Genomic DNA, 27,500 nt, shown 5'->3' on the forward strand with positions numbered 1-27,500 from the left:
CCCCTCTCTCTGATCGAGGCGTCCGCTTGAGACGATCGACTTATTCGAACCCTCACCATCAATTTCTCCCCTTGTTCCCATCCCCCGCTTACTTGAAGATGCTGCGAGAGGGGAGGTTTAGAGGGGAATGAGGAATGAGGGGCAATGGACAGAGGGAATGAGGAGCTTGTGTACCAAGGTGGGGGTGGTATACGAGGGAGAAGATGAGTTTCTGGCATGTGGGATTCTATGGTGGGGGAGATGCTTGGGGGGGGGGATGCTGGTGGTGGTAATATTTTGTCTAGTCCCCTTAGTCGGATCTTGGTCCATCAAGGGTTTTTTACTTCGTCTCTAGTTATCTCAAATTCCTCCGGTATTGCTTGGTTTTTGCTCCACCCTCGACTCAGAAACTTTTTGCTCTATTGTGAAGACCTCCTGGACCCTCCTGTGGAAGAAACTTTTTGCTCTATTGTGAAGACCTCCTGGACCCTCCTGTGGAGTTCTTCACACACACACACACACATTTCTCTGTCGTGTTCTACCTTCAGTTTGATTACTTGCTCCATAACTGTTGTCTTCCTTCTAATGTGACTGAAGCAGCTTGAATTGGGACTTGGCTTTTGCTGAAAGGTCATTTTCAAAGTACTTTTCTGTTTCCCTTGTTACTCTGAGGTACTGATTCCTGGCTCTCTGGCGCCTCAATAGTGCTATGCACTTTACTGTTTGGTGCAGGTGTGCTTAGCTTGTAGGTGTGTAGGTTGCAGATGTGTGGCTTGCAGATATGCGGTTGCCGGTGTGGGTTGCAAGTGTGTGTTGACATTTAATATAATAACAGAAATCCTTTGCGATTAACCTCAAAGAAAATTATACACGTATTCGCATTCACACATACATACATACATACATACATACATACATACATACATACATACATACATACATACATACAGAATCACTGGCACGCGCAATACAATTTTGCTGAAGTAAAAATTGCACAGAGGAATATACCATTCCATGATGGCGTCTTATTGCCACAAACTACTCTGTATTATCATTTCGTTTGGCCTATGTATACTTACATTAAAATAATACAATACTGTATATGCATACATATACATGCTCACTTGCCGCATGAGCTATCACTCAAGGGATAGCGGCACACCATTCTCTTTAATCCTTGAGTCACATCTCGGCCGACCTTTTAAGGCAAGGTTTGTAATATCTTCTGATTGGGGGGGGAGGGGGTAATCCCCTGAGTGGAGCCTTCTGCTCTGCCGTAGGATTACCGAGGAAGGACTTAATCCTATTGCCAGGAGAGTGCCTCGTATCCTTGGTCAATATTCTCGCTATCCTAACGTATCCCAGCTGATGTGTTTGACCTTTGGACGTGGTTTTGGAGGTACAAAGGAGGGATTTTAAATTTTAAATTTTGCCCCGAGAGTCGAGTTTATTGGGCAGCGCCACTCATCTTGTGAGTGGACACACCGCCATAGCAGCATGTACAACACTCCCCAATAGGAAGAAAACCCGCTGGGTTGTTCATCCTGTCACTTGTACCCAGACACAGCTAGGACTTGCTTAACTGTCTCAAGTGAACAGCTCCTCAAACAAGAAGATTAACACCTATCAACCTTTAAAAGCTTACGTTATCTTGCGGGTGCGAAATGGGGAAATCTTTTAAGAACAGTATAAAGGAGGGAGTTTATAACCCGGAAATATGCAGGTATCACAGAGCAGTTTATCCGGATCAAATAGACGAGAATATCATTGGAAACCTTTGGTTCTAGAGGCAATGGTGGACAGACAAGGAACTCGGCAGACGAAGATACAGAGAAAGTTATATTTTTAACGTAAAAATACATTTTACGTTAAACAAATGAATATCAAGAGGCATTTAAAAGCCAGAAACGAGTACTCGCGATGGAGGCTGAGAGGCAATTTTAAAATCGACATTTCGGCAAAAGTTGCGGACCAATCAAAGGTGTTATTAAGAACACCATCTAAGGAGAACATCGACAGCTATTGACCATATGGTCACGTCGAAGAGACAAGGAATATTCTCGTGGAAAACGACATGGAAGTGTGTGAGGAAGTCAACAGGAGATTCAAAGTTTTTTTTTATATAGAAAATATTGTGGAGCCCATGATTGGGGGATGAAAGGTAGCCAGAAGAAATACTAAATGGCATAGTAGCTAATATAGATGAAGAAACACTTGGTGAAACTAGATGACTAAATCAATAGGACCTCTCGAGACGAAAGCTGGAAATGTACGAATTTAAGAAATGTAATAGAATGTATCCTGCACGGGGGGGGGGGGGGTTAACAACTGGAACGCTCCAAGGCTTCCAAGAAGTCTTGGAAGCCACCTCCATTCAAGGCCTGACTCGACAGAAAACTCTAGTAATAATAAAAATAAAACAGCATTTGTGAAGAACAGGGTACAATAGGCTGGGTACAAAGAAGGAGACCTTAGCCCACGCTTCCACCTCCATCCCGACAGTAAACAATGTGGGTGTGGGATCGGGTCGCCACCAGCCCAGCTGATCACTTGTCCATCACCATTACTCGAGATCAGCTGATGCATGTAAACAGTGACCCCGGAATCCCTCTCCCAACCCTTTTGTGTTCTTCTTTGTTTCCCCCCTTTCCTTGCCCTTCTCCCTCATCTCTCCCTACTCCCTCCTCTATTCCTCTTATATCCCGTCCCTCTCTTTCCACATTGACACCCTGTAAGGCTTGATGTGGTGTGTATATAAATATATATTATATATATATATATTACATCTGGCACACTGCTACAGCTTTGTTCCCCTCGGTTCGTAGGGAAAATGTGCATTGAAGTTCCTGAAGGAATTGGGGGACAAATTGATCAGCGCTACAAAAGACCAGAGAGCAAAAAAGTTTCTTGTTCCAGCGCCTCAGTGTTGCGATTCAGAGGGGAAATGCCTGTTGCGTCTTGGGCACTAGTCCAACTTCGGAGGAATTCGAAGAAGTGTTTGACTTGCAACAGTGAAACGAACCCGTCTGTGATAGTGATCAATGTTTCCCATTGTCGTGTTTTTCATTTTACCTGTATTGGTTGAGTTGTGTATCTGTTAAGGCCACATTTGTAATCATGTAATATGTACAATAAATATATATATATATATATATATATATATATATATATATATATATATATATATATATATATATATATATATATATATATATATATATACGAATTTATATTAAATATAAATATATTGCACACACGAGCAAATCTTGATACTAATTACTGATAATAATTATTGATACTAATTACTAATTAGTAATTATTAATTACTTGATACTATTATTACAAAGTAATAATAACTCTAATAGTTTATAATAAGCCAACAAGCAATATCAATAGTTATTCGCTCAGAAAAATCACATTTTTCGATGTATCAATGTCAGTGCTGCTTAATGGGAACACTCCCCACCAGAGTAGAGGTTCGAATCCTCCTCCTCCTCCACAGCTTCGACTGATTTTCCCAGTAATATTATAATGAGTAAAAAAATCATCCTCCTAAGGAAAATATAGTTTTCATCTTCTCGGTCGAGTTCTTAAAGTCGACCTTTCATTGACTCGTAATTCTCTGTTGAGTGAAAATCAATGAAGTGGGTGGGAGACGTGAGTGCGTTGGGTGAGTGCGTTGGATGAGTGCGTTGTTCCTTGGTGTTAACTGCCTTTGTCAACAAGTATCTATTTTGTTAGTTTCCTAATTGTTGGTAATTTTTAATATATCAGTATTTCCAGTCAGTTCCCATCCTTTTAGTTAGGTGTTGGACTTAAGGTCTATTAACCTCTGGAGGGTTATTAAGGTCTATTAACCTCTGGAGGGTTATTAAGGTCTATTAACCTCTGGAGGGTTATTAAGGTCTATTAACCTCTGGAGGGTTATTAAGGTCTATTAACCTCTGGAGGGTTATTAAGGTCTATTAACCTCTGGAGGGTTATTAAGGTTTATTAACCTCTGGAGGGTTATTAAGGTCTATTAACCTCTGGAGGGTTATTAAGGTCTATTAACCTCTGGAGGGTTATTAAGGTCTATTAACCTCTGGAGGGTTATTAAGGTCTATTAACCTCTGGAGGCTTATTAAGGTCTATTAACCTCTGGAGGATCACAAGGCCTCCACAACAGTTTTCTTTAAACACTTTTCTTCACACATGTCTAGGGTGCTCTTGGACGCAGGTTCGAATCCTCGTCACGGCCCTTGTAGATTTGTTCACTTCACACTCCGACTCCATTTCCATCTTCACCGATGGGTCTAATTCTGCTGACGGTGCTGGCTACTCTGTTGTTTTTCCTGACCGCACTTATATGTGTCGCCTACCTACGGAGCGTCTTCACAGGGGGAAGTTTAAGCTATTCTCTATGCTCTTCGTCTCTTGCTTTCTCGTTGTCAATCTTCCTTTGTGATTGTGGTTGACTCTCGTAGTGCCCTCGTGGCTTTCGGGTCCTTTAATCTGGTCCAGCCAGTGGTTGGCTAGATTCAACATTGGCTGTTTCTTATTTCCAGTAAATTTAAGACTTGAGTTTTGTTGGGTTCTCAGGTACATTGGTGTCTATTAAATGGGCGTTGCGGACGCTGCCGCTAGGGAAGCTGTCCGATCTTGTTCCATCTCCCGTATAGGTATTCCTTATTCCGACTTTTATCCGGTTATTCATTCCTCCATCTACCTGTTGGCAGGATTGTTGGTCTTCCGTTGCTAGTAACAAACTACGTACTCTTAAGAGTAGTGTGTCCTCGTGGCCTTCCTCCTATCACCGTAACCGGCGGTGGGAAACGGCTCTGGCTAGGTTGCGTATTGGCCATACTCGCTTAACTCACGGTCACTTAATGGAGCGCCGCCCTGCTTCTTATTGTCCAAATTGTATTGTCCCTCTTACGGTCGTGCATATCCTTGTTGAATGTCCTGACTTCCGGGACGAGCGTGTGTCCTGCCCAATAAACTCGCCCCTCGGGGCAAAATTTTAAATAAAAAAAAAAAAATTGCTTTCCGACCTTTCCCCGCGGTAACTTGTCCCTCGATAGAATTCTTGGTGAATCGAATACTTTTGATATATATATATATATATATATATATATATATATATATATATATATATATATATATATATTCCTTGCGTTGCCTTTAATATTGTGTTAAATAATATGGACTTAATTATTATTAATTTTCTTTTCTTCTTGGCATTGAAGATATTATTATTTTTAAAAATAAAATAATAATATTTTGTACTCATTTTTGTTTTATTTCAGGTCGATGTTCCCTGCCAATGTCTTCCACCCTTCTCGTGCCTGGCTACCTGAAGCTGGTTTCTAGAGTTGTTCTTGTGCCGTTAGGGTAAGTTATATGCACTGTAAATGTTTGTCCTAGTAAGTGCGGTATGATCGTGTTCCCAGCCTCGTCATACGCCCGACACCGCTGTCGCGCGAATGGAAAATGGCGGGAAAAGTGTCAAGTACAAGTTGTGATCTCCATTTCCATCGTTCTCCATCTAGCTTCCATTCACAATTCCTTCATCCATTTACATCGTTCTCCATCTAGCTTCCATTCACAATTCCTTCATCCATTTACATCGTTCTCCATCTAGCTTCCATTCACATTTCCTTCATCCATTCCCATCGTTCTCCATCTAGCTGCTATTCACAATTCCTTCATCCATTTCCATCGTTCTCCATCTAGCTGCTATTCACAATTCCTTCATCCATTTCCATCGTTTTCCATCTAGCTGCCGTTCACAATTCCTTCATCCATTTCCATCGTTCTCCATCTAGCTTCCATTCAATAGTCTTCCATACATTTCTTACGATTTCTAGTGGAACATACACAGGTATGTTTTGTGTATTTTATATCTATTAAAAAGTTGTATTTCCCCCCAAGAATAGTTGTGTAGCCAATAAAGTGAAAGAGTGTTCCGTCTAGGGAAAATATATTCCATCAAGCTGGAGTTGTGGAAGGCCTGGGGGGGTGGTACTCCTCTAGTTGTGTTTGCGGGGGTTGAGCTCTGGCTCTTTGGTCTCGCCTCTCAAACGTCAATCAACTGGTGTACACATTCCTGAGCCTACTGGGCTCTGTCATATCTACATTTGTGAGCTCTGGCTCTTTGGTCTCGCCTCTCAAACGTCAATCAACTGGTGTACACATTCCTGAGCCTACTGGGCTCTGTCATATCTACATTTGTGAGCTCTGGCTCTTTGGTCTCGCCTCTCAAACGTCAATCAACTGGTGTACACATTCCTGAGCCTACTGGGCTCTGTCATATCTACATTTGAAACAGTGTATGGAGTCAGCCTCCACCACATCACTACTGAATGCATTCCATTTATGCTTTTTGACGTGATTTTCCTCGTAGCTCATACCTTTCAGTTCCGGGACCAGTCTGGTGGCATACCTCTGAATCTTTTCTAACTTCGTCTGGTGTTTACCTAGGTATGGACTCCAGGCTGGAGCTGCATACTCCAGGATTGGTCTTACATGAGTGGTACGGGGTGATAGGCCTGTGGGTTGGGTGGTAGGCCTGGGGGTGGTGGTGGCGGTGTGAGAGAGAGAGAGTTCAGGTGCCACAATTGGATTACAGTGACGCCACCCAGACTGAGAGGGGGGATGGGGGTGGGGGGGGGGGGTTAATGGGATGGTTGGCAGAAGCTTTACGTCATCCCATCCCTTTTCCCCTTCCACACACCCTTCCCCCCCCCCACCCCTCCCCTCTGTCCCATGAAGTTGACAAAAGTCGACCTCTTCTCCTAGTTGGACTGACCTACTTCAGTCTATTCCTGTCTGTTCCACTGGTCTTTATTAATTTCCCTTTCTGCTGGTACCCCTTCCATCAACCTCCTCCTCCTCCTCCTTTCCATCAACCTCCCTCCTCCTCCGCCTCCTCCGCCTCCTCCTGCTCCTCCTCCTCCTCCTCCTCCTCCTCCTCCTCCTTCACCGTCTGTTTCAGATGTCGATATCGATTCTGGTGTTGACTTCTTTCCTTCCTTCCGATGACAGAGTCGACTCTCCCGGGGGGGGGGGGGGGGTTGATACCTTCTCGCTCGACCTTTTCTGCTTCTCCTGCTCCTGCTGCTGCTTCTTCTTCTTCTTCTTCTTCTTTATCTGGTTTATCATCACTCTTTTTCCATATTTTACTGTTCTTACTCGTTGTTTCCTTCGGGGTTCGTCCTTCGGGGTTCGTCCTTCGGGGTTCGTCCTTCGGGGTTCGTCCTTCGGGGTTCGTCCTTCGGGGTTCGTCCTTCGGGGTTCGTCCTTCGGGGTTCCTCTCTTCCCTCATTCGTAATTCACCTTTCCTACCTCCCTCTCACTCTCTCTCTTCACTCCCTCACTCTCCCTTCATCACTCCCTCCCTCTCCCCCTCCCTCTCCCTCTTCCCTCATCACTACATCACTATTATATATGTTCCTTTTGCCTGTTTTTTATATTTTTATGTCTCCTTAGTTCCTTCATTATTACATTTTGTTTTCATTCTGCTTTTATGAGTCTTCTTTTTCTTCTTTCATTTTTCCTTTCTTCCTCGTGTCTACTCGTTTACTTCCCCCCCCCTGCCTTTCTCCTCATTCCTTCCTACTCACATTCTTTCACGCGTCAGCTGACCATATATCGTATACCGAGGTTATATGAGGGGACGTGACTCCTATAGCGGCTGACGTGACTAAAGCTGTCAAGTATATGCCATATACCATATACCTATCAAGTATATACCATATACTTGTCAAGTATATGCCATATACCTTATACCTGTCAAGTATATGCCATATACCATATACCTATCAAGTATATACCATATACTTGTCAAGTATATGCCATATACCTTATACCTGTCAAGTATGTGCCATATACCATATACCTGTCAAGTATATGCCATATACCATATACCTGTCAAGTATACGCCATATACCTTATACCTGTCAAGTATACGCCTTATAGCCTTAAAGTATCAAAATGCTTTTCAAATTGCTCGAAATACTTTTTTCACTTTGCAAAACACAGAATTTAATATTTTAGAAAACATTAATTCTAACAATTGATTATCATTTTAATGAAATGACTAAGTTACTAACAATTCGTCTAGTAAATTAATTGTATATATTTTACAAAAATCCCTTGTTAATCATGTGATAGATTCCATCCTAGTCTATTAGTAAACACCTTGACAAGAGATATAAGAAGGCATTGTAATTTTATTGTTCGGAGTAGCAGTTACGTACACCCACGTGGCGTTCGAACCACCACCACCAGTTCCACACTACCCATGTAAGTGGTGTTCGAAGCTTCACTTATGCGCCCTTAAGTGGGTTTGGAGAGAAACAATGTCTCTGAGGTTACCCCTTCTCACCGCCGTGGCTCGTTCGATGACTGCACGACCCAGTTTGGAGAATCTTGGCGGGTCCTTGAGTTCTGTCTCTCTCTCTCTCTCTCTCTCTCTCTCTCTCTCTCTCTCTCTCTCTCTCTCTCTCTCTCTCTCTCTCTCTCTCTCTCTCTCTCTCTCTCTCTGGAATGGAGCCAAGTCTCTCTGCAGGGTTTCCAACCGGCTTGATGAGTGAACGTCGCTTCTCCCTTCCTCTACCCTCTCTTTTCTCGTAATATCCCTTCCCACAGCTACTCTCCCTCCCCCCCCCTCCTTCTCCTATCCCTCTTCTGTCACACCACCTATTCTTTCCCCCTTCCATTCCCCTACCATTTCTTCGAGCCCCCCCCCAACTTACTCCTATTCACCCCCTTAACAACCTCCCCCTTCCATCTGTGTCCTCTCATCCTTCTGTCACTTTAAATGACTGGTAAATGATGTAAATGATTGGTTAATGGCGTAAATGACTAGTTAATGGCGTAAATGACTAGTTAATGGCGTAAATGACTGGTTAACGACGTAAATAACTGGTTAATGACGTAAATGACTGGTTAATGATGTAAATAACTGGTTAATGACGTAAATGACTGGTTAATGATGTAAATAACTGATTAATGACATAAATGACTGATTAATGATGTAAATAACTGGTTAATGACGTAAATGACTGGTTAATGATGTAAATAACTGATTAATGACATAAATGACTGGTTAATGATGTAAATAACTGGTTAATGACGTAAATGACTGGTTAATGATGTAAATAACTGATTAATGACATAAATGACTGGTTAATGCCATAAACGGTATGCTGTATATTTCAAGTTGTGTAACGTGACTGTATGAGTCAATTAAATACGACAGTTACAGGACTGTTTATGTAATAATACTGATTACAATAATTTTCTGCAAGACCCAATATAACAATATCAGCCACAATGGTTATTTTTTGTGCACCACTTTGGTTATTGTTGTTAATACTGCTAGTTGTGTTGTTACCATGAGTCGTTCACAACTCTCTCTCTCTCTCTCTCTCTCTGGCTCTCTCTCTCTCTCTCTCTCTCTCTCTCTCTCTCTCTCTCTCTCTCTCTCTCAATCTCTCTCTCTCTCTCTCTCTCTCTCTCTCTCTCTCTCTCTCTCTCTCTCTCTCTCTCTCTCTCTCTCTCTCTCTCTCTCTCTCTCTCTCTCTCTCTCTCTCTCTCTCTCTCTCTCTCTCTCTCTCTCTCTCTCTCTCTCTCTCTCTCTCTGTCCTTCAAATGCTCTGCACTTTAGCCACTTACGCCTAAGATCATTGAAGACTCAATTTCACTCTTCTCCCTTGAAACATCAATGAAAAAAGCGTATACGCTAATCTCACGAGAAATGAACAAAGATGCAGGAAATGAAAGGAGAGGAAGGATGGGGGGGGGGGAGATCAATGGTATTTAGATACATGAGGAGAGTTGACATCCCTCATAACAATGAGAGTAAACAACTCACTCACATACACACACACAGGCTGTCCCCGGGGCAACAAAGTTACGCAAACTTATCCTGATTGCCCATTTTCGCAATTATTGAGTTATTAAAGTAATTATCAGTAATTATCAAAGTTGTACTCATTATCGAAGTCGTTTAAGGATTATGGTAATGTAATCAGAGAGAGAGAGAGAGAGAGAGAGAGAGAGAGAGAGAGAGAGAGAGACCAACCATACACACACAGTTGAGAGGCGAGACCAAAGAGCCAAAGCTCAACCCCCGCAAGCACAAATAGGTGAGTACAAATAGGTGAGTACAGTGAGCAGTACCCGCCAAACACACACCGAAACTACGACGTTGGTACAACGTTCGAACAAGTTTTAACACCTAACCAGTTATGACAACCAACATAGCAAGTTGTAACAACGTTCTAATACGTCATAAACACGTTAATCCCAAATATAACAACTTTATTACAAGTTGTAACAAGCGGAAAATAGAGACAGTTTCGGTTTGTGTTTCCAGGGTATATTGTCCCAAGGATTTGTTGAATGAGCTTTCTAACAACGTACCTTGAGGTTACCTTGAGGTGCTTCCGGGGCATAGCGTCCCCGCGGCCCGGTCGTCGACCAGGCCGACCTAGGGAAATATTATTGGTCTGGGCATCACTTAACGATACCCCAGCCTCACTTCTGGCGCACGTGGGCGTGCAAACGTGAGGGCGTGCGGGGCATGTGGGCGTGGAACCTCAGGACAGAGGCTAGGGGAAGGGGAGGAACACCAGGCAGGAAGGACATGGTACAAATTGCAAGTACAAAATGAATGGGTGAGCTCTCTCAGTAAATTCTGTAGGCTGGAGGTGGGGGGGGGGAAGATGTAGAGTCTGGTTAGTGGTGTTGGGGGGGGGGGGTTGGTACTCACCTAATTGTGCTTGCGGGGGTTGAGCTCTGGTTCATTGGTCCCGCCTCTCAACTGTCAGTTAACTGGTGTGTACAGGTTCCTGAGCCTACTGGGCTCTTATCATATCTACATTTGAGACTCTGTATGGAGTCGGCCTCCACCACATCACTTCCTAATGCATTCCATTTGTTAACTACTCTGACACTGAAAAATTCTTTCTAACGTTCCTGTGGCTCATCTGGGCACTAAGTTTTGGTGTGGGAGGGAGGGAGTAGTTTGCAGCATGGGGTTAGGTAAGTGGGTGCAGGGTTAAAGTCTGTGTGTAGGTGCTGGTGAAAGGAGGAATAGAGTAGAAAGCCGTTCAGTGGATTGGCCGGGGTTGATTGGACTTGAGGGTCGTAGGAGAGATTGTATCCTGGGATAAAGAAAGAGGGTGATGGGAAGGATAATGGGAAGGGGTAACAGTAATAGGAAAAGCAGAAGAAAGGATCAGGAATACCTCCATTACTTATCTGTAGCTCCCATATCACCTCTCCAAAACTTTTTAAAGTGTTATTAAACTGGTAAATAGATTTTGTGTTCATCTTCACAGTCTCAAACAACTCCACTACTAATAATAATAACAAACCCTGTATGGAGCCGACACGCTCAAATGTATGGGGTCCCAAGTTAGGGGCAAAGTTACTAGTAGTCAAAATCGGTCCAGGAAAAGGTAATTATTTACTAAACGGTTTTCAGTCTTGTATCCAGCTTCCTGCCTGAAGAATTTCCCTACACCCCTTCGGTGGGGGAGATTCTGCAGTGTGATAGCAGGCGGAGGATAACACTGTATAATATATATATATATATATATATATATATATATATATATATATATATATATATATATATATATATATATATATATATATATATATATATATAGGTGAACGATCTTGTCTTTTGATCGAATCTCTGATAATTCCAATAGGGAACTCAACTAGTACTCACTTAGTTGTGCTTGCGAGGGTTGGGCTTCAGCTTTCAGGTTCCGCCTTGCTGGTACAACCATCAATGTATTCACGTGTGTACTCACCTAGTTGTGCTTGCGGGGGTTTAGCTTTCGGCCCGCCTTTCTACTGACAATCAATCAACTGTTACTAACTACTAACTAATTTTTTTCACTCGCCCCAGGAAGCAGCCCGTAACAGCTGTCTAACTCCCAGGGACCTATTTACTGCTAGGTAACAGGGGCATCAGAGTGAAAGAAACTGCCCATTTTTTGTTTCTCGCCGGCGCTGGGAATCGAACCCGGGCAACAGGATAACGTGTCCAGCGTGCTATCTACACAGCCACCGCTACCTCACGCCGGTGTGTGTGTGTGTGTGTGTGTGTGTGTGTGTGTGTGTGTGTGTGTGTGTGTGTGTGTGTGTGTGTGTGTGCGCGCGCGTGCGTGCACGTGTATATGCAAATTTGCCGAGGTAAGCTGCAGTGGGGCTATAATTTATGGTTGCACGCGACAGGTCCTTATTGGCAGCCGCTGGCCTGCCGTCCCCCATGTTGTCTCTCCCACCACCAGGCTTACTGCCCTCCTGCCCTCCCTGTGCGGCTGTAACGCATACCTACCTTACCCATCACTACTTACCTATCACTATTTACCTATCAGGGGTCTAGGTGGGGGAGGGGGAGTTCATGTTCTTTTATGCCCCGTCTATTTGCCTTTGTTCTTCCTCTTTGTCGTATCTGAAGTTGGGGATTGAGGTGGCTTCTACACCTTCTTCTTCCAGTGCATTCATTTCAGAGTATTTCCTCAAATGTTCTAGACTAATTTACGGTTTCATTTTCCACTTGTATCCTCATGCCCTTCTTTCTTTCAATTTTAAAGAGGCTGTCCTCGTCCACCTTGTTCTGTTCATCTCGGTATTTTGTATGTTGCGATCATATTCCCTCTTCACGAAGTACAGTGGTGGAACTACGCACCTAGTTGTTCTTGCAGATATACGGCTCTTGGATCCCACCTCTCGACCCTTAATTGATGGCAAGATGGGTTTAAAACACAATTGCTATCTATTTGTTCATTATTCTGTCTCAGAAAATTATGATGTATCTCTGGGCCATTTGGATACTTTTTGTTTACATATGTGTCCCGTTGTATGTGTACTATCTTTTCACAAGCAGTGTCTCGCTGCTACTTGGAGACAAGGACCGTCTCGCTGCTACTTGGAGACAAGGGCCGTCTTGCTGCTACTTGGAGACAAGGGCCGTCTTGCTGCTACTTGGAGACAAGGGCCGTCTCGCTGCTACTTGGAGACAAGGGCCGTCTTGCTGCTACTTGGAGACAAGGGCCGTCTTGCTGCTACTTGGAGACAAGGACCGTCTCGCTGCTACTTGGAGACAAGGGCCGTCTTGCTGCTACTTGGAGACAAGGGCCGTCTCGCTGCTACTTGGAGACAAGGGCCGTCTTGCTGCTACTTGGAGACAAGGGCCGTCTTGCTGCTACTTGGAGACAAGGGCCGTCTTGCTGCTACTTGGAGACAAGGGCCGTCTTGCTGCTACTTGGAGACAAGGGCCGTCTCGCTGCTACTTGGAGACAAGGGCCGTCTTGCTGCTACTTGGAGACAAGGGCCGTCTTGCTGCTACTTGGAGACAAGGGCCGTCTCGCTGCTACTTGGAGACAAGGGCCGTCTTGCTGCTACTTGGAGACAAGGACCGTCTCGCTGCTACTTGGAGACAAGGGCCGTCTTGCTGCTACTTGGAGACAAGGGCCGTCTTGCTGCTACTTGGAGACAAGGGCCGTCTCGCTGCTACTTGGAGACAAGGGCCGTCTCGCTGCTACTTGGAAACAAGGACCATCTCGCTCCTACTTGGAGACAAGGACCATCTCGCTCCTACTTGGAGACAAGGACCATCTCGTTCCTACTTGGAGACAAGGACCATCTCGCTCCTACTTGGAGACAAGGACCATCTCGCTCCTACTTGGAGACAAGGACCATCTCGCTCCTACTTGGAGACAAGGACCATCTCGCTCCTACTTGGAGACAAGGACCATCTCGTTCCTACTTGGAGACAAGGACCATCTCGCTCCTACTTGGAGACAAGGACCATCTCGCTCCTACTTGGAGACAAGGACCATCTCGCTCCTACTTGGAGACAAGGACCATCTCGCTCCTACTTGGAGACAAGGACCATCTCGCTCCTACTTGGAGACAAGGGCCATCTCGCTGTTACTTGAGTGTGTGTGTGTGTATGATTGACAAGTAACATTCTACTGGAGGTGTGAAGGTCGCTCCATACGTCACAGGTTTGGGGGATCGAAGTGACTTAATGCATTTCCAGTTTGAAGTAGGAGGAGTGGCGTCGCGTCATGTTACCGAGGCCTTCCATCTTGAGTCATAAGTTTACCCTGCTAAGGAGAGAGTATCCTCTGACTTCCATCTTGAGTCATAAGTTTACCCTGCTAAGGAGAGAGTATCCTCTGACTTCCATCTTGAGTCATAAGTTTACCCTGCTAGGGAGAGAGAGTATCCTCTGATACTAATGTGTAAGGTGACTACACGTGTCCTCTGTTATCCCCCCCCCCCACGCCAACCCCCTTCCTTCCTCTTTTTTCGTACTCTTTTACTATTTTTTATCTCCTAGTCTGTTCGCTCTTGTTAACTCTGCTTTCTGCAGTTGGCCGTTTCCTCCCTGTTCCTTACTTTATCCTCTCTGCCCTTCTCTTCTTACCTTATCACCACCTCTCTACACCTCTCTCCCTTCTTCTGCCTACTCCTCTCCCCCGTCTCATTGTTCTCCACTCTTCTCAGCTCTCACACCAATGGAAAATAGTAAATATATATATATATATATATATATATATATATATATATATATATATATATATATATATATATATATATATATATATATATATATATATATATATAGGTGCGTGTAGCTGGTTGATCTTCACTTCCTGGTTGTGTTGGGGCTTAGTAGTGGGAGTATTACTTAGTAGCACTCCTCTCCCTCCTCTCTCCCTCATTCTCTCTCTCCTCTCATTCTTCATCTCCCTCTTCCCCACCCCCTCTGTCCCTCCCTCCCTTATTCTCTCCTTTCACTCTTCCTCTCCCTCTGACCCACCCCCTCTGTCCCTCCCTCCTCTCTCCCTCATTCTCTCTCCTCTTTATCTCCCTCTCCCTCCCCCTTGTCCCTCAGTTCTACTCTCCTTCGCTTCTCTCCCTCTCTCCCGCTCTCACCGTCAGATACCCAATTAGTTAGAGAGGCAGAAGCTGCTGATGGTCTGCTTAAAAAGAGTTCAGTTTGTCGGAGTGTCTTGACTAGGAAGAGAGGGGGGGGGGCAGGGGAGGAGTAGAGGAACAAAAGTGAATGAGGGAAGAGCAGGTAGAAGGAAGGAGATAAGAGAAGAAATAGAGAAACGGGAAGGAAAGTGGTACAAAATGAGAGGAATAGGAGAGAGACAGATGGTAGATGGTTAATTATTTTATATGTCCAAGTAACCTAACCTTCCCAATCTGTTTATCCACGATTGAAGTCACCTTGAGGCTCCTGTAACCTAGCATTAAATAGGTACCTGGGAGTTAGTCAGCTGTCACGGGCTGCTTCCTGGGGGTGGAGGCCTGGTCGAGGACCGGGCCGCGGGGACACTGAAGCCCCGAAATCAACTCAAGGACAAGAAGTGATTCCGAATTTTGCCATTTTATTGTCATCTGAGCTTTCCATTGGATTTTTTTTTTTTTTTTTTTTTTTATTATTTTCTACCACAGACGTGGCCACACATTTACAATGCTAACCAACATATATACATTTTCTTCTGTCCTCCATGGACAGGGTTCCATTGGATTGTAAGCTGTGTTTGTATCGTTTTCATCGTGTCTGTGTCATGTTATTCACTTGTTCTTCTATCATAATTCGCGTGGCACAGTCTGCGTATATCTGTACCCGGGGAGCCGGTCGGCCGAGCGGACAGCACGCTGGACTTGTGATCCTGTGGTCCTGGGTTCGATCCCAGGCGCCGGCGAGAAACAATGGGCAGAGTTTCTTTCACCCTATGCCCCTGTTACCTAGCAGTAAAATAGGTACCTGGGTGTTAGTCAGCTGTGACGGGCTGCTTCCTGGGGGTGGAGGCCTGGTCGAGGACCGGGCCGCGGGGACACTTAAAAAAAGCTCCGAAATCATCTCAAGATATCCTCAAGAAGATAACCCCGTGCAGTGTCGCATTCCTCCTGTGAAGGGTTGAAAACTGTAGCATAGTGGTCTACATGATGATGATGCAACTGCCTCCTGTTGTACCCATGGTGTAGTCAGCCCATTTCGAACACCAACTAATGCACGAAACTGGTTTAAACTACTGAGCACTAATAGATAATAAACAAAAGCAAGCTTGGAGCACACATTTAAACCTTGCGGTTACCGTGTGATGATTTCAGGGCTCAACGTCCTTGCGGCCCGGTCTCCCGACCAGGCCTCCCCTCTCCCACACACACACACAAAGCGGAAAGACAAAGGTAAGCACACTGACAGTGACAAGTTTAAATCGAGCCTAATCCGTCGTCCATAAGGTTATGACAAAGCCACCGCCAGTGGCCTTTAGTCTCTCCATCAATTATTCCGTTTCGCATCAATGCTAAATAATTCTTTTTACCCAGCAAGTTGACGCCGCCTACACACACACACACACACACACACACACACACACACACACACACACACACACATACACACACACACATATACACACACACACACACATATACACACACACACACATACACACACACACACACACACACACACACGCACACGCACACGCACACATACAAATCCAGGGTATGTCACATGTGTTGTGATCTGATGATGAATATCTGTGAATATATTAATGGCGGCAGGTGTGTGGGAGGGTGAGAGAGAGAGAGAGAGAGAGAGAGAGAGAGAGAGAGAGAGAGAGAGAGAGAGAGAGAGAGAGAGAGAGAGAGAGAGAGAGAGAGAGAGAAAGTCATTCTTCACCTACTTGTTCCACCATACATCATGATTCTACAATTCATTACTTTTGCCTATGGCTTATTCTATTTTATTTTTCGTCATCTTACCCTCGTCACTGGCTTATTCACCTCCTAAGTCACTGCCTGAGTCCTGATGAGTAACGGAAGGCCTGGAGAGTGAGTAAAACTCCTAGAATCTTAATGAGTGAATGAGTGTAGCTGCTTCATTTGCCCTTACCTTAACTAGTGAGTAACGGAATGATTATAGTGGTGAGTAACCCCCCCCCTTTTCTACCCCTACCTTCCTCACGATGAGTAACAGGTACGCGTGAGTAAACTCACATTAGAGGGAGATGGAAAGGTCACAGGAATGTGTAAAGCATTTCACTTTTCCCCCCCCCCACCCACCCCATGTCCCCCACCCCTCCCACGGTCATGAGAGGGAGGGGGGGGGGGAGAGCAAAAGGGTGTCTTACATGGGGCTCCCAAACCCCCATTTTGTCCTTTCATTTACCCATTTCTACCCCTTATTCCACCCTATCCTCTCACCCATTTCTAGATTTTCCCTTTCCAATTTCTACCCCAAAATCATTTCCCCTTATCTGTTTCTAACTCCCCCCTCCCCCGCTCCCCATCCATTTATCCTTTACCCCAACCCTTTTTCTTTACCCCTTACCCATTTCTACCTACCTTCACTTTCTCCTTACCTATTTCTACCCCCCCTTCCCCCACACTCTGCCCCCCCCCCAGGACCTGCGTGGAGCAGAGACTATACAAATATTGACCAAACTTACTCTTCTCCTCTTCACTCTGCTTCCTTCTTTATTCTGCTTCACTCTCTTATCCTTCTCTCCCTTCCCTTCCTCTCTATCTCCTCTTCCAGATGAAGCGCAGGATCCATTCTTTGATATCTGATGGTCTTATTAATTTATTCACATTCTTTAAGTCCATCGTGGGCTGTGTTGTGGTGTGGGGCGCGGGGGTGTGTTGTGGTGTGGGGCGCGGGGCTGTGTTGTGGTGTGGGGCGGGGGCTGTGTTGTGGTGTGGGGCGCGGGGCTGTGTTGTGGTGTGGGGCGCGGGGGGGTGTTGTGGTGTGGGGCGCGGGGCTGTGTTGTGGTGTGGGGGCGCGGGGCTGTGTTGTGGTGTGGGGCGCGGGGGGGTGTTGTGGTGTGGGGCGCGGGGCTGTGTTGTGGTGTGGGGCGCGGGGGTGTGTTGTGGTGTGGGGCGCGGGGCTGTGTTGTGGTGTGGGGCGCGGGGCTGTGTTGTGGTGTGGGGCGGGGGGCTGTGTTGTGGTGTGGGACGCGGGGCTGTGTTGTGGTGTGGGGCGCGGGCTGTGTTGTGGTGTGGGGCGCGGGGCTGTGATGTGGTGTGGGGCGCGGGGGTGCATTCAACTGTTGTTGGTAGAAAAACTGGTGGTGGAAGACTAGGGCAGGCGAGTGTTGGCTGAATATTAGAGACACTTGGGCCTTGTTCTCTCTTAGGCAGTTGCTGGGGTTGGCAGGAGCCACACACACACACACACACACACACACACACACACACACACACACACACACACACACACACACACACACACACATACACACACACACACACACACACACACACACACACACACACACACACACACATACACACACACACACACACACACACACACACACACACACACACACAAGCTGGAGGCTGGAAACTCAGATGAGTCACAGAGATGTTAGGCAGTTTTCTTTTAGCGTGAGAGTAGTAGAAAAATGGAAAAACACACAAATATACAAACAGGCAGGTATACAAACACACACACACACACACACACACACACACACACACACACACACACACACACACACACACACACACACACCGACTAACACAGGGAGGTAGAGGGGTAGCCGGCAAGTAAATATTATCCCCATTTTTGCCAATTTCCTCTCATCGACAATAACAAATCATCTGTTTTTATTCACCCCCTTCAAGAGGCATGTTTGGGCATGTTTGCGTTTGTTGGTATTGATGGGCTGTTGGCGTCCGTGCTTCTGAGAGAGAGGGAAGCGGGCGAGGGGGAACCTGTGGAAAGATTCACCGGAACTGTTTACGTATGGATGAGATATTGATGGTTTCATATTGTTTACAATTGCTGTTATCAGCTGATCTCATTCATAAACATCACCCACGTGCTTAGTGTTGACTACCATCAGCTCATTTTTTGTTGTCAATATCACTTCCTTCTTCCGATGATCTGATCCGTGGTCCTGAGATCTGACCCCATGGTTCTATGATCTGACACATTGGTTCTATGATCTTACTTGTGGTCCGGTGATCTGACTCGTATGTCGTACGATTTGACCCGTGGTCCTGTGATCTCATTCGTGCTCTCGTGGCAGTGTTTACACCTGTTAATGTGCCGTCTCTCATCTGGTCAATATTTACTTTTAACAGCTGATTCATTCATTTATTGGTAATGTTTACTCCTGCCAACTGACATTTTCATTTGCTCGTTAATGTTTACAGGCATCAGCTGATCCATTTGCTTGTGTGATTTACGATTAATACCGTCATCTGATCACGAGTAGAAATTTTACTCCAAATAGCTACGTTTCTAATATATATATATATATATATATATATATATATATATATATATATATATATATATGTCGTACCTAGTAGCCAGAACGCACTTCTCAGCCTACTATGCAAGGCCCGATTTGCCTAATAAGCCAAGTTTTCATGAATTAATATATTTTCTCAATTTTTTTTCTTATGAAATGATAAAGCTACCCATTTCATTATGTATGAGGTCATTTTTTTTCATTGGAGTTAAAATTAACGTAGATATATGACCGAACCTAACCAACCCTACCTAACCTAACGTAACCTATCTTTAAAGGTTAGGTTGGGTTGGGTAGTGGAAAAAGTTAGGTTACGTTAGGTTAGGTAGGTTAGGTAGTCGAAAAAACAATTAATTCATGAAAACTTGGCTTATTAGGCAAATCGGGCCTTGCATAGTAGGCTGAGAAGGGCGTTCTGGCTACTAGGTACGACATATATATATATATATATATATATATATAAATATAAATATATATATATATATATATATATATATATATATATATATATATATATATATATATATATATATATATACACACAAATTTGTCAACCACACTTCCGTGGATAATAACATTTCAGTCACTTGGGCACTGTAGGAGTCTCGAACACATGTGGGTAACAATTTATATGACGAAGGTGTGGATCGTCTAGTCCCTAGGAGCCAGAGAAGCCAGCCAGAGAAGGTATAAAATTCAAGTTGGTTAAGCTACTTCTGGGATCCTTCCTTATTTAGGTTGTCTGTGGCGTAGTTAATAGAGATCTGGACTCCTGCTCACGGTGTCCGTGGTTCGAGACTGTTCAAGTGAATGATATATATTTATATAGGTATACGACAAAGTCAGACCACGGAGGAAGAATTGAAACAGGAATTTCCTTAAGTACTTTCGTATATTAATACATCTTCAGAAGGAATGAAATCGTTCTTAGGAATGAAATCTAATCCTGAAATGTTAATTTTCGTGATTTACATACATGTAGGTATATATATATGTCGATAATTTTTTAAGTGATGGAAGCTGAAATTCCGGACTTTTGGAGAATTTTGTAAAATCTTCCCGGATGCAAATTTTAACACCTGAATCCAGGACATGTCATGGAAAATGCGAATGTATGGCAGCTCTAAAATTAACGTTTGTCGTAACGGAGATTATTCTTAAGTTGTAACTTTAATGTAATAGAAGGCGTTGGTTTAAAATATAAATAGTGTATGCTGAAAACTCTTTCTTTTGAAGAATTTGGTTTTCTGTAAACGGAATTCGCGGTACACTGAAACAGTTTTCTAATTCCATGTTTCACACTTTCGTCAATAATACATCGTATTAACGTAACCAAATGTACTGAAACCTATCGTAACCTTGACCAGACCACACACTAGAAGGTGAAGGGACGACGACGTTTCGGTCCGTCCTGGACCATTCTCAAGTCGATTGTGAAGTCTTGAGAATGGTCCAGGACGGACCGAAACGTCGTCGTCCCTTCACCTTCTAGTGTGTGGTCTGGTCAACTTTAGCCACATTATTGTGACTCATCGCCTAACGTAACCTTAATCTAACCATGGATAGAGTTCCTAATCCATTCCCTTGAGGGGATCTCCTTGGGGACAGGATGCCAGGCGCAGCTGCATTCTTCAACTCGCGATGGATACTAAATCCCACAGGCACAATGTTCACCATTAACTTTAACGTTACTACTTTTACGTTGATACAACGCTGTAACAACGTTGAAGAAAACGTTGATATAACGTTTTTGGAGTGATTAACTTAACACAAATTGCCTTTGAGAGCCAAGCTGTAACTCCAGCGATGATGCAATTAGTCGTAAGTCTCTGATCTTTGTCTAGGAACCTTCTTGTGAATTCTTTGACCGCTGACAAAGGATGTAATTAGCATAAACGCTAATCACTCTCTTGCTTAATTAGTAACTGGTTCAGTAATAGGATTAAGGGACTGATTGTCTCTTGGTAATTACCGTACTGTACATTAGTAATGCTGATGGTACTAATGATTACCTCTCTCTCTCTCTCTCTCTCTCTCTCTCTCTCTCTCTCTCTCTCTCTCTCTCTCTCTCTCTCTCTCTCTCTCTCTCTCTCTCTCTCTCTCTCTCTCTCTCTCGTCTTAAAGTACACACACACACACACCACACCACACCACACCACACACACACACACACACACACACACACACACACACACACACACACACACACACACACACACACACACACACACACACAGTGAGACACACACACACACACACACACACACACACACACACACACACACACACACACACACACACACACATACATCGCCTAACGTAACGATGACTCCACAGAGCCCTGTGGAGTCCCACAGGGCTCTGTACTCGGTCCTATCTTGTTTCTGATATATGTAAATGATCTCCCGGAGGGTATCGATTCATTTCTCTCAATGTTTGCGGACGATGCTAAAATTATGAGAAGGATTAAAACAGAAGAGGACTGTTTGAGGCTTCAAGAAGACCTAGACAAGCTGAAGGAATGGTCGAACAAATGGTTGTTAGAGTTTAACCCAACCAAATGTAATGTAATGAAGATAGGTGTAGGGAGCAGGAGGCCAGATACAAGGTATCATCTGGGAGAGGAAATTCTTCAGGAGTCAGAGAAGGAAAAAGACTTGGGGGTTGATATCACGCCAGACCTGTCTCCTGCAGCACATATCAAGCGGATAACATCAGCGGCATATGCCAGGCTGGCCAACATACGAACGGCATTCAGAAACTTGTGTAAAGAATCATTCAGAACTTTGTATACCACATATGTCAGGCCAATCCTGGAGTATGCAGCCCCAGCATGGAGTCCATATCTAGTCAAGGATAAGACTAAACTGGAAAAGGTTCAAAGGTTTGCCACCAGACTAGTACCCGAGCTGAGAGGTATGAGCTACGAGGAGAGACTACGGGAATTAAACCTCACTTCGCTGGAAGACAGAAGAGTTAGGGGGGACATGATCACCACATTCAAGATTCTGAAGGGGATTGATAGGGTAGATAAAGACAGTCTATTTAACACAAGGGGAACACGCACAAGGGGACACAGGTGGAAACTGAGTGCCCAAATGAGCCACAGAGATATTAGAAAGAACTTTTTTAGTGTCAGAGTGGTTGACAAATGGAATGCATTAGGAAGTGATGTGGTGGAGGCTGACTCCATACACAGTTTCAAGTGTAGATATGACAGAGCCCGATAGGCTCATGAATCCGTACACCTGTTGATTGACGGTTGAGAGGCGGGACCAAAGAGCCAGAGCTCAACCCCCGCAAACACAACTAGGTGAGTACAACTAGGTGAGTACACACACACACACACACACAGTGAGACACACACACACACACACACAGTGACACACACACACACACACACACACACAGTGAGACACACACACACACACACACACAGTGACACACACACACACACACACACACACAGTGACACACACACACACACACACACACACAGTGAGACACACACACACACACACACACACACACACACACACACACACACACACACACACACACACACACACACAGTGACACACACACACACACACACACACACAGTGACACACACACACACACACACACACAGTGAGACACACACACACACACACACACACACACACACACAGTGACACACACACACACACACACACACAGTGACACACACACACACACACAGTGAGACACACACACACACACACACACACACAGTGACACACACACACACACACACACACACACACACACACACACACACACACACACACACACACAGTGAGTGTGTGCCATTAACCTCTCTGGCCACAAGACCTGCCACATAAAAGAGAGAATTTTACCACTTGAGCACAATAAGCCAAGTGCTTGAGTGTTGGCTTCAGGTTTAGTGTGCCTTTGAGGGCTAACCTTAAACGCTAAAATATAATTTATTTCTGCTTTATAACTACATTATCAACATATATTATCGCAGTTATATATATATATATATATATATATATATATATATATATATATATATATATATATATATATATATATATATATATATATATGAGAAAACTGCATGAACGCGCAAGCCATAGATCACTAAGAACTCTTTGAACCGGCCAGGATTCGAACCCATGCCGTCTAGGATCACCCCTAAACGTACACAGTACCGTGGCACTTGGGGGACTGAGTCTTGACATTAACTGTCAAAAGTTAATTTTTTTTTATTCTTTTTTGAGCCTGATGTCGCATTTTTTTTTTAAGCTCTCATCATCAAAATGGTCAACAGATGCAATAAAAATGGAAACTTAGACATAGCGGAAGCAGTACATGTCAATACACACATAAATCACAATTGCGTGATGCATCAAGTGAACAAACGTAGCTCAGTCGATTAAGGCAGCGTCTGGGATGCTCTCGGACGCAGGTTCGGATCCTCGTCACGGCCCTTGTGGATTTGTTCAAGCTGTCGTAGCTCAGTCGATTAAGGCAGCGTCTAGGATGCTCTCGGACGCAGGTTCGGATCCTCGTCACGGCCCTTGTGGATTTGTTCAAGCTGTCGTAGCTCAGTCGATTAAGGCAGCGTCTGGGATGCTCTCGGACGCAGGTTCAGTCGATTAAGGCAGCGTCTGGGATACTCTCGGACGCAGGTTCAGTCGATTAAGGCAGCGTCTGGGATGCTCTCGGACGCAGGTTCGAATCCTCGTCACGGCCCTTGTGGATTTGTTGAGTACATGTCAAACGCTCAGTTAACAACAGCCAGCTTGGGGATGTACCTTTACACCAGAACTCCCCTGGAGGTCCTTAAAATAGCACCACAAGAACTCTATGTATCCATGAGGCTATATTGACCCCACAATGGGATCGAAAAACGCCCTTCATGGTCGAGTCGGTAATGCGTGTGCATGAGGAATTCAGTGATGTACTGACCTATGAGTGACTTTAAACCCCCCATCTGTACTCCCTGTTGCGTTATATGTTAATGATCCTAATGTTTGAATGACTTGTCGAATCTGTGGTTAAAGTCGAGGCTTCATTATTTTCTCGCTGAAAGTCTATATTAAAGGGTTTGAAAGCTTAGTTCTGGGAGGTGTTCTTAAGCGTGGCACTCTCATCCCTGGAGCCCGTGGCAGCCTTGATTACACTCTTAACCTTTACCCACAAGGTATACACAAGAGCATATGTGAGCCTCCACGACCTTAACCCCAACGAGGTGCAGCAACCTTGTTACAACGTAACGGTAACCTTGCTGTTACCTAGGGTTTGAGCTCTTTAAGGTTACTCACTCACCAGATAGGTTCGGCTAGATTAGGTCACCGTTGCTGGCGACCTTGAGGTTACCTTGAGGTGCTTCCGGGGCTTAGCGTCCCCGCGGCCCGGTCGTCGACCAGGCCTCCTGGTTGCCGGACTGATCAACCAGGCTGTTGGACGCGGCTGCTCGCAGCCTGACGTATGAGTCACAGCCTGGTTGATCAGGTATAGATCAGGTATTGTGCGAGAACACATTAACGTTGACGAGTACTTGAAAGTAAGATGTAACTAGAGAGAACTGTGGGGGATGTCATTAAAGTGGACACATTATCCACTATCCTCGAGATGAAATTTGGTTTTGCAATGACTGAAGAACCACGTGGCGAGCATTGTGGACTAGTCGGTTGAACAGGTCCCAGCTATGGTAAGCGTTGCATACACTAGCTTGACAGCAGCGGCTGCCAAACACTGCATGTTAAAATCAAGTAAAAACCCCCTGAAAAGTTCGTTTACGTTTCGAGTATACATTGCTCTCTTGCACTGTCTTCCCCCTACCCCTTCCCCCTCCGTAACCCTAAATACTCTACTGCTCCTTAAATACACTTTCCCACGCCAGCACCTCTCTTCCCCCTCTCCTTATCACCCCCTCCCCCTCCCCATCTCACCAGCTTCAGGACACCGGCGAAGAACGAATATGAAGGTGATTAATCGACTTGAGAATGGTCCAGGGCGGACCGAAACGTCGTCGTCCCTTCCCCTTCTAGTGTGTGGTCTGGTCAACATGAAGGTGATCTCACCCTTTCACCCGTCTTAACTGTGGGTTTATCGGGTCTACAATGCTGCAGGAGTGGCGACGGACTTAATGACATCCGTGAAGTTCTCGAGTCCGTTCGTGAGGTTCTCGAGTCCGTCCGTGAGGTTCTCGAGTCCGTTCGTGAAGCTCTCGAGTCCCTTTCGTGAGATTCACGAGTCCCTCCACCTGGTCCAAATAACCGGCTGACGACTGCTATGACAAAATGAGCAGTTTCTTGTTGTGTAATTATCGCTAGTGATTCGATCATTTGCCTCGTTAAGGGCCAGGAAGTGATGGGTAGAGGTGGTTCAGCACGCCGGGTTAACACCGTTGGGGGCCCCGCTAAATGCCTGCCATCACTTGTTAGCCAACATTCAGTTTTAATTACTCTTTCCCCCGGCCCCATACAATTTTTTAATGCTGTATTTGCGTCTCTCTCTCTCTCTCTCTCTCTCTCTCTCTCTCTCTCTCTCTCTCTCTCTCTCTCTCTCTCTCTCTCTCTCTCTCTCTCTCTCTCACACACACTTTGTCACTCTTCCTTATATAAAATTAGGAATAAGTTAAACATTGACCGAGTTTCCTTACAAGGACAAATCTAACCATTCCTCGAGCCCGACCTAATGACAGACCGACATACAGACACGCCCCATCATCCCGTAGTCGCAAAAAAAAATCCCCATTCAATATTTCAATTAATAATTTTCGTCAGTTAATTGGTGGGACGCGGCAGTATAGAGCAGTGTGGGGGCGCTTCTGCCTCACTGCTCCATTTTAATTAGTTTTTTGCAAACATTTATTGGACGCATTTTTTGGAACCTAACTATAATAATATTTATGCCTCCGACTAATTTATTTGGCGAGTTTTGTATATTTTGGCGAAGTTTGTTTATTTGGCGAAGTTTTACTTGTGTGAATTTTATTATGTACACCTCGCAGCGGTTGTGTGTGTGTGTGTACTTACCTAGTTGTGCTTGCGGGGGTTGAGCTCTGGCTCTTTGGTCCCGTCTCTCAACTGTCAATCCAAACTTGAATCAAACAATCCAAACTGTCAATTCAAACTTGTTACACGCTAATTTGGCTACGATACACTCTACGGTTAGAGTACGCCACATTTCACTTATTCTGCATCTATCTGAAGGCAAGACTGGTAAGCAGAAGTAATTACAAATTGGAGTAATCGGAAAGACATTTAACAAACGACTTTGCAATCAGTTCAGAGAGAGAGAGAGAGAGAGAGAGAGAGAGAGAGAGAGAGAGAGAGAGAGAGAGAGAGAGAGAGAGAGAGAGAGAGAGAGAGAGAGAGAGAGAGAGAGAGAGAGAGAGAGAGAGAGAGAGGTGAAGCTAAATGTGCTAATTATTGTATTGTGTCACAATACAATAATTGGAGATACAGAAATGGCCGTGGTGGTAGACTGGCACTATTCCTTAACCATAGTGGCACCAGTATCATGGCACTATTTCATATAACCATCATGGCACCAGCGACAATTTTGAGTTAATCTGTCTGTCTGTCTGTCTGCTTGTCAGAATTCATCCTTTTAAGTCAGTTTGTAAACAACCTTAAAAGAGATTCATTGAATAATTTCGTAAAAAAAAGGAGTATTGACACCCTAAAAAAAAAAAGGTCAAACAAAATCCCCCAAATTTTACGCTCAACGCGCAATTTCGCCCCAATTTCTGGCCCTTCTCCGCCCTCCCAATTACAGGGTGGGGGGGGGGGGAGGTTGCCCTCCGAAACAGCTTTATCGTTGCCCTCCCTGATGCCGCGGGTGAAAAGTGTTGGTGGAATGGACAGTCAGAATAATATCCCATCAGATTAGAATTTAGGGTCATAAAATTGCGCGACGCTGCTGATTGGCTCTCCAGACTTCACTATCAGAAGCATAGAAAGATTAGCAGGCCGCGGGAGAGAAGGAAGATTAGCAGGGGGGGGGGAGGAAGGAGGGGGAAAGGAGGAAGAGAAGGAAGGAGGGGGAAGACGGAGGAGGTAAAGGGTGATAAGCTGAAAGAAGCTGAGAGAAAGAGGAGCAGGTAGAGGGAAGATGTTTCTGGGATTAGAGAAAGTAATTGACAGAGGTAGAACAACATATTAGGAAGAGCCCAGCGGGTAGAGGTAAAAATAAAAGAAATCCTCTAAATTTACA

General features: G+C 44.7%; 2 protein-coding genes across 2 annotated transcripts in view; one reads left to right on the forward strand and one right to left on the reverse strand.

Moving 5' to 3' along the window:
* The window catches only part of LOC123750568 (cGMP-specific 3',5'-cyclic phosphodiesterase), a 110,934-nt gene that overhangs the window by 42,422 nt on the left and 41,012 nt on the right, over positions 1-27,500 (forward strand). Inside the window, 1 exon segment of the mRNA XM_069324857.1 lies at positions 5,268-5,352. The gene's annotated coding sequence lies outside the window, so the exon portion shown is untranslated.
* Positions 6,866-7,285, reverse strand: LOC138364839 (trans-Golgi network integral membrane protein 2-like). The gene has a single exon (XM_069324814.1). It carries the CDS (start codon positions 7,283-7,285, stop codon positions 6,866-6,868), a length of 420 nt encoding a protein of 139 aa, XP_069180915.1.

Source organism: Procambarus clarkii, chromosome 15, assembly GCF_040958095.1.
Source record: "Procambarus clarkii isolate CNS0578487 chromosome 15, FALCON_Pclarkii_2.0, whole genome shotgun sequence".
Lineage (NCBI taxonomy): Eukaryota > Metazoa > Arthropoda > Malacostraca > Decapoda > Cambaridae > Procambarus > Procambarus clarkii.

What these genes read in the sequence shown, in the direction of transcription:
- LOC138364839 (XM_069324814.1), bottom strand. Translation starts at nt 7,285, where the DNA reads ATGAGGGAAGAGAGGAACCCCGAAGGACGAACCCCGAAGGACGAACCC.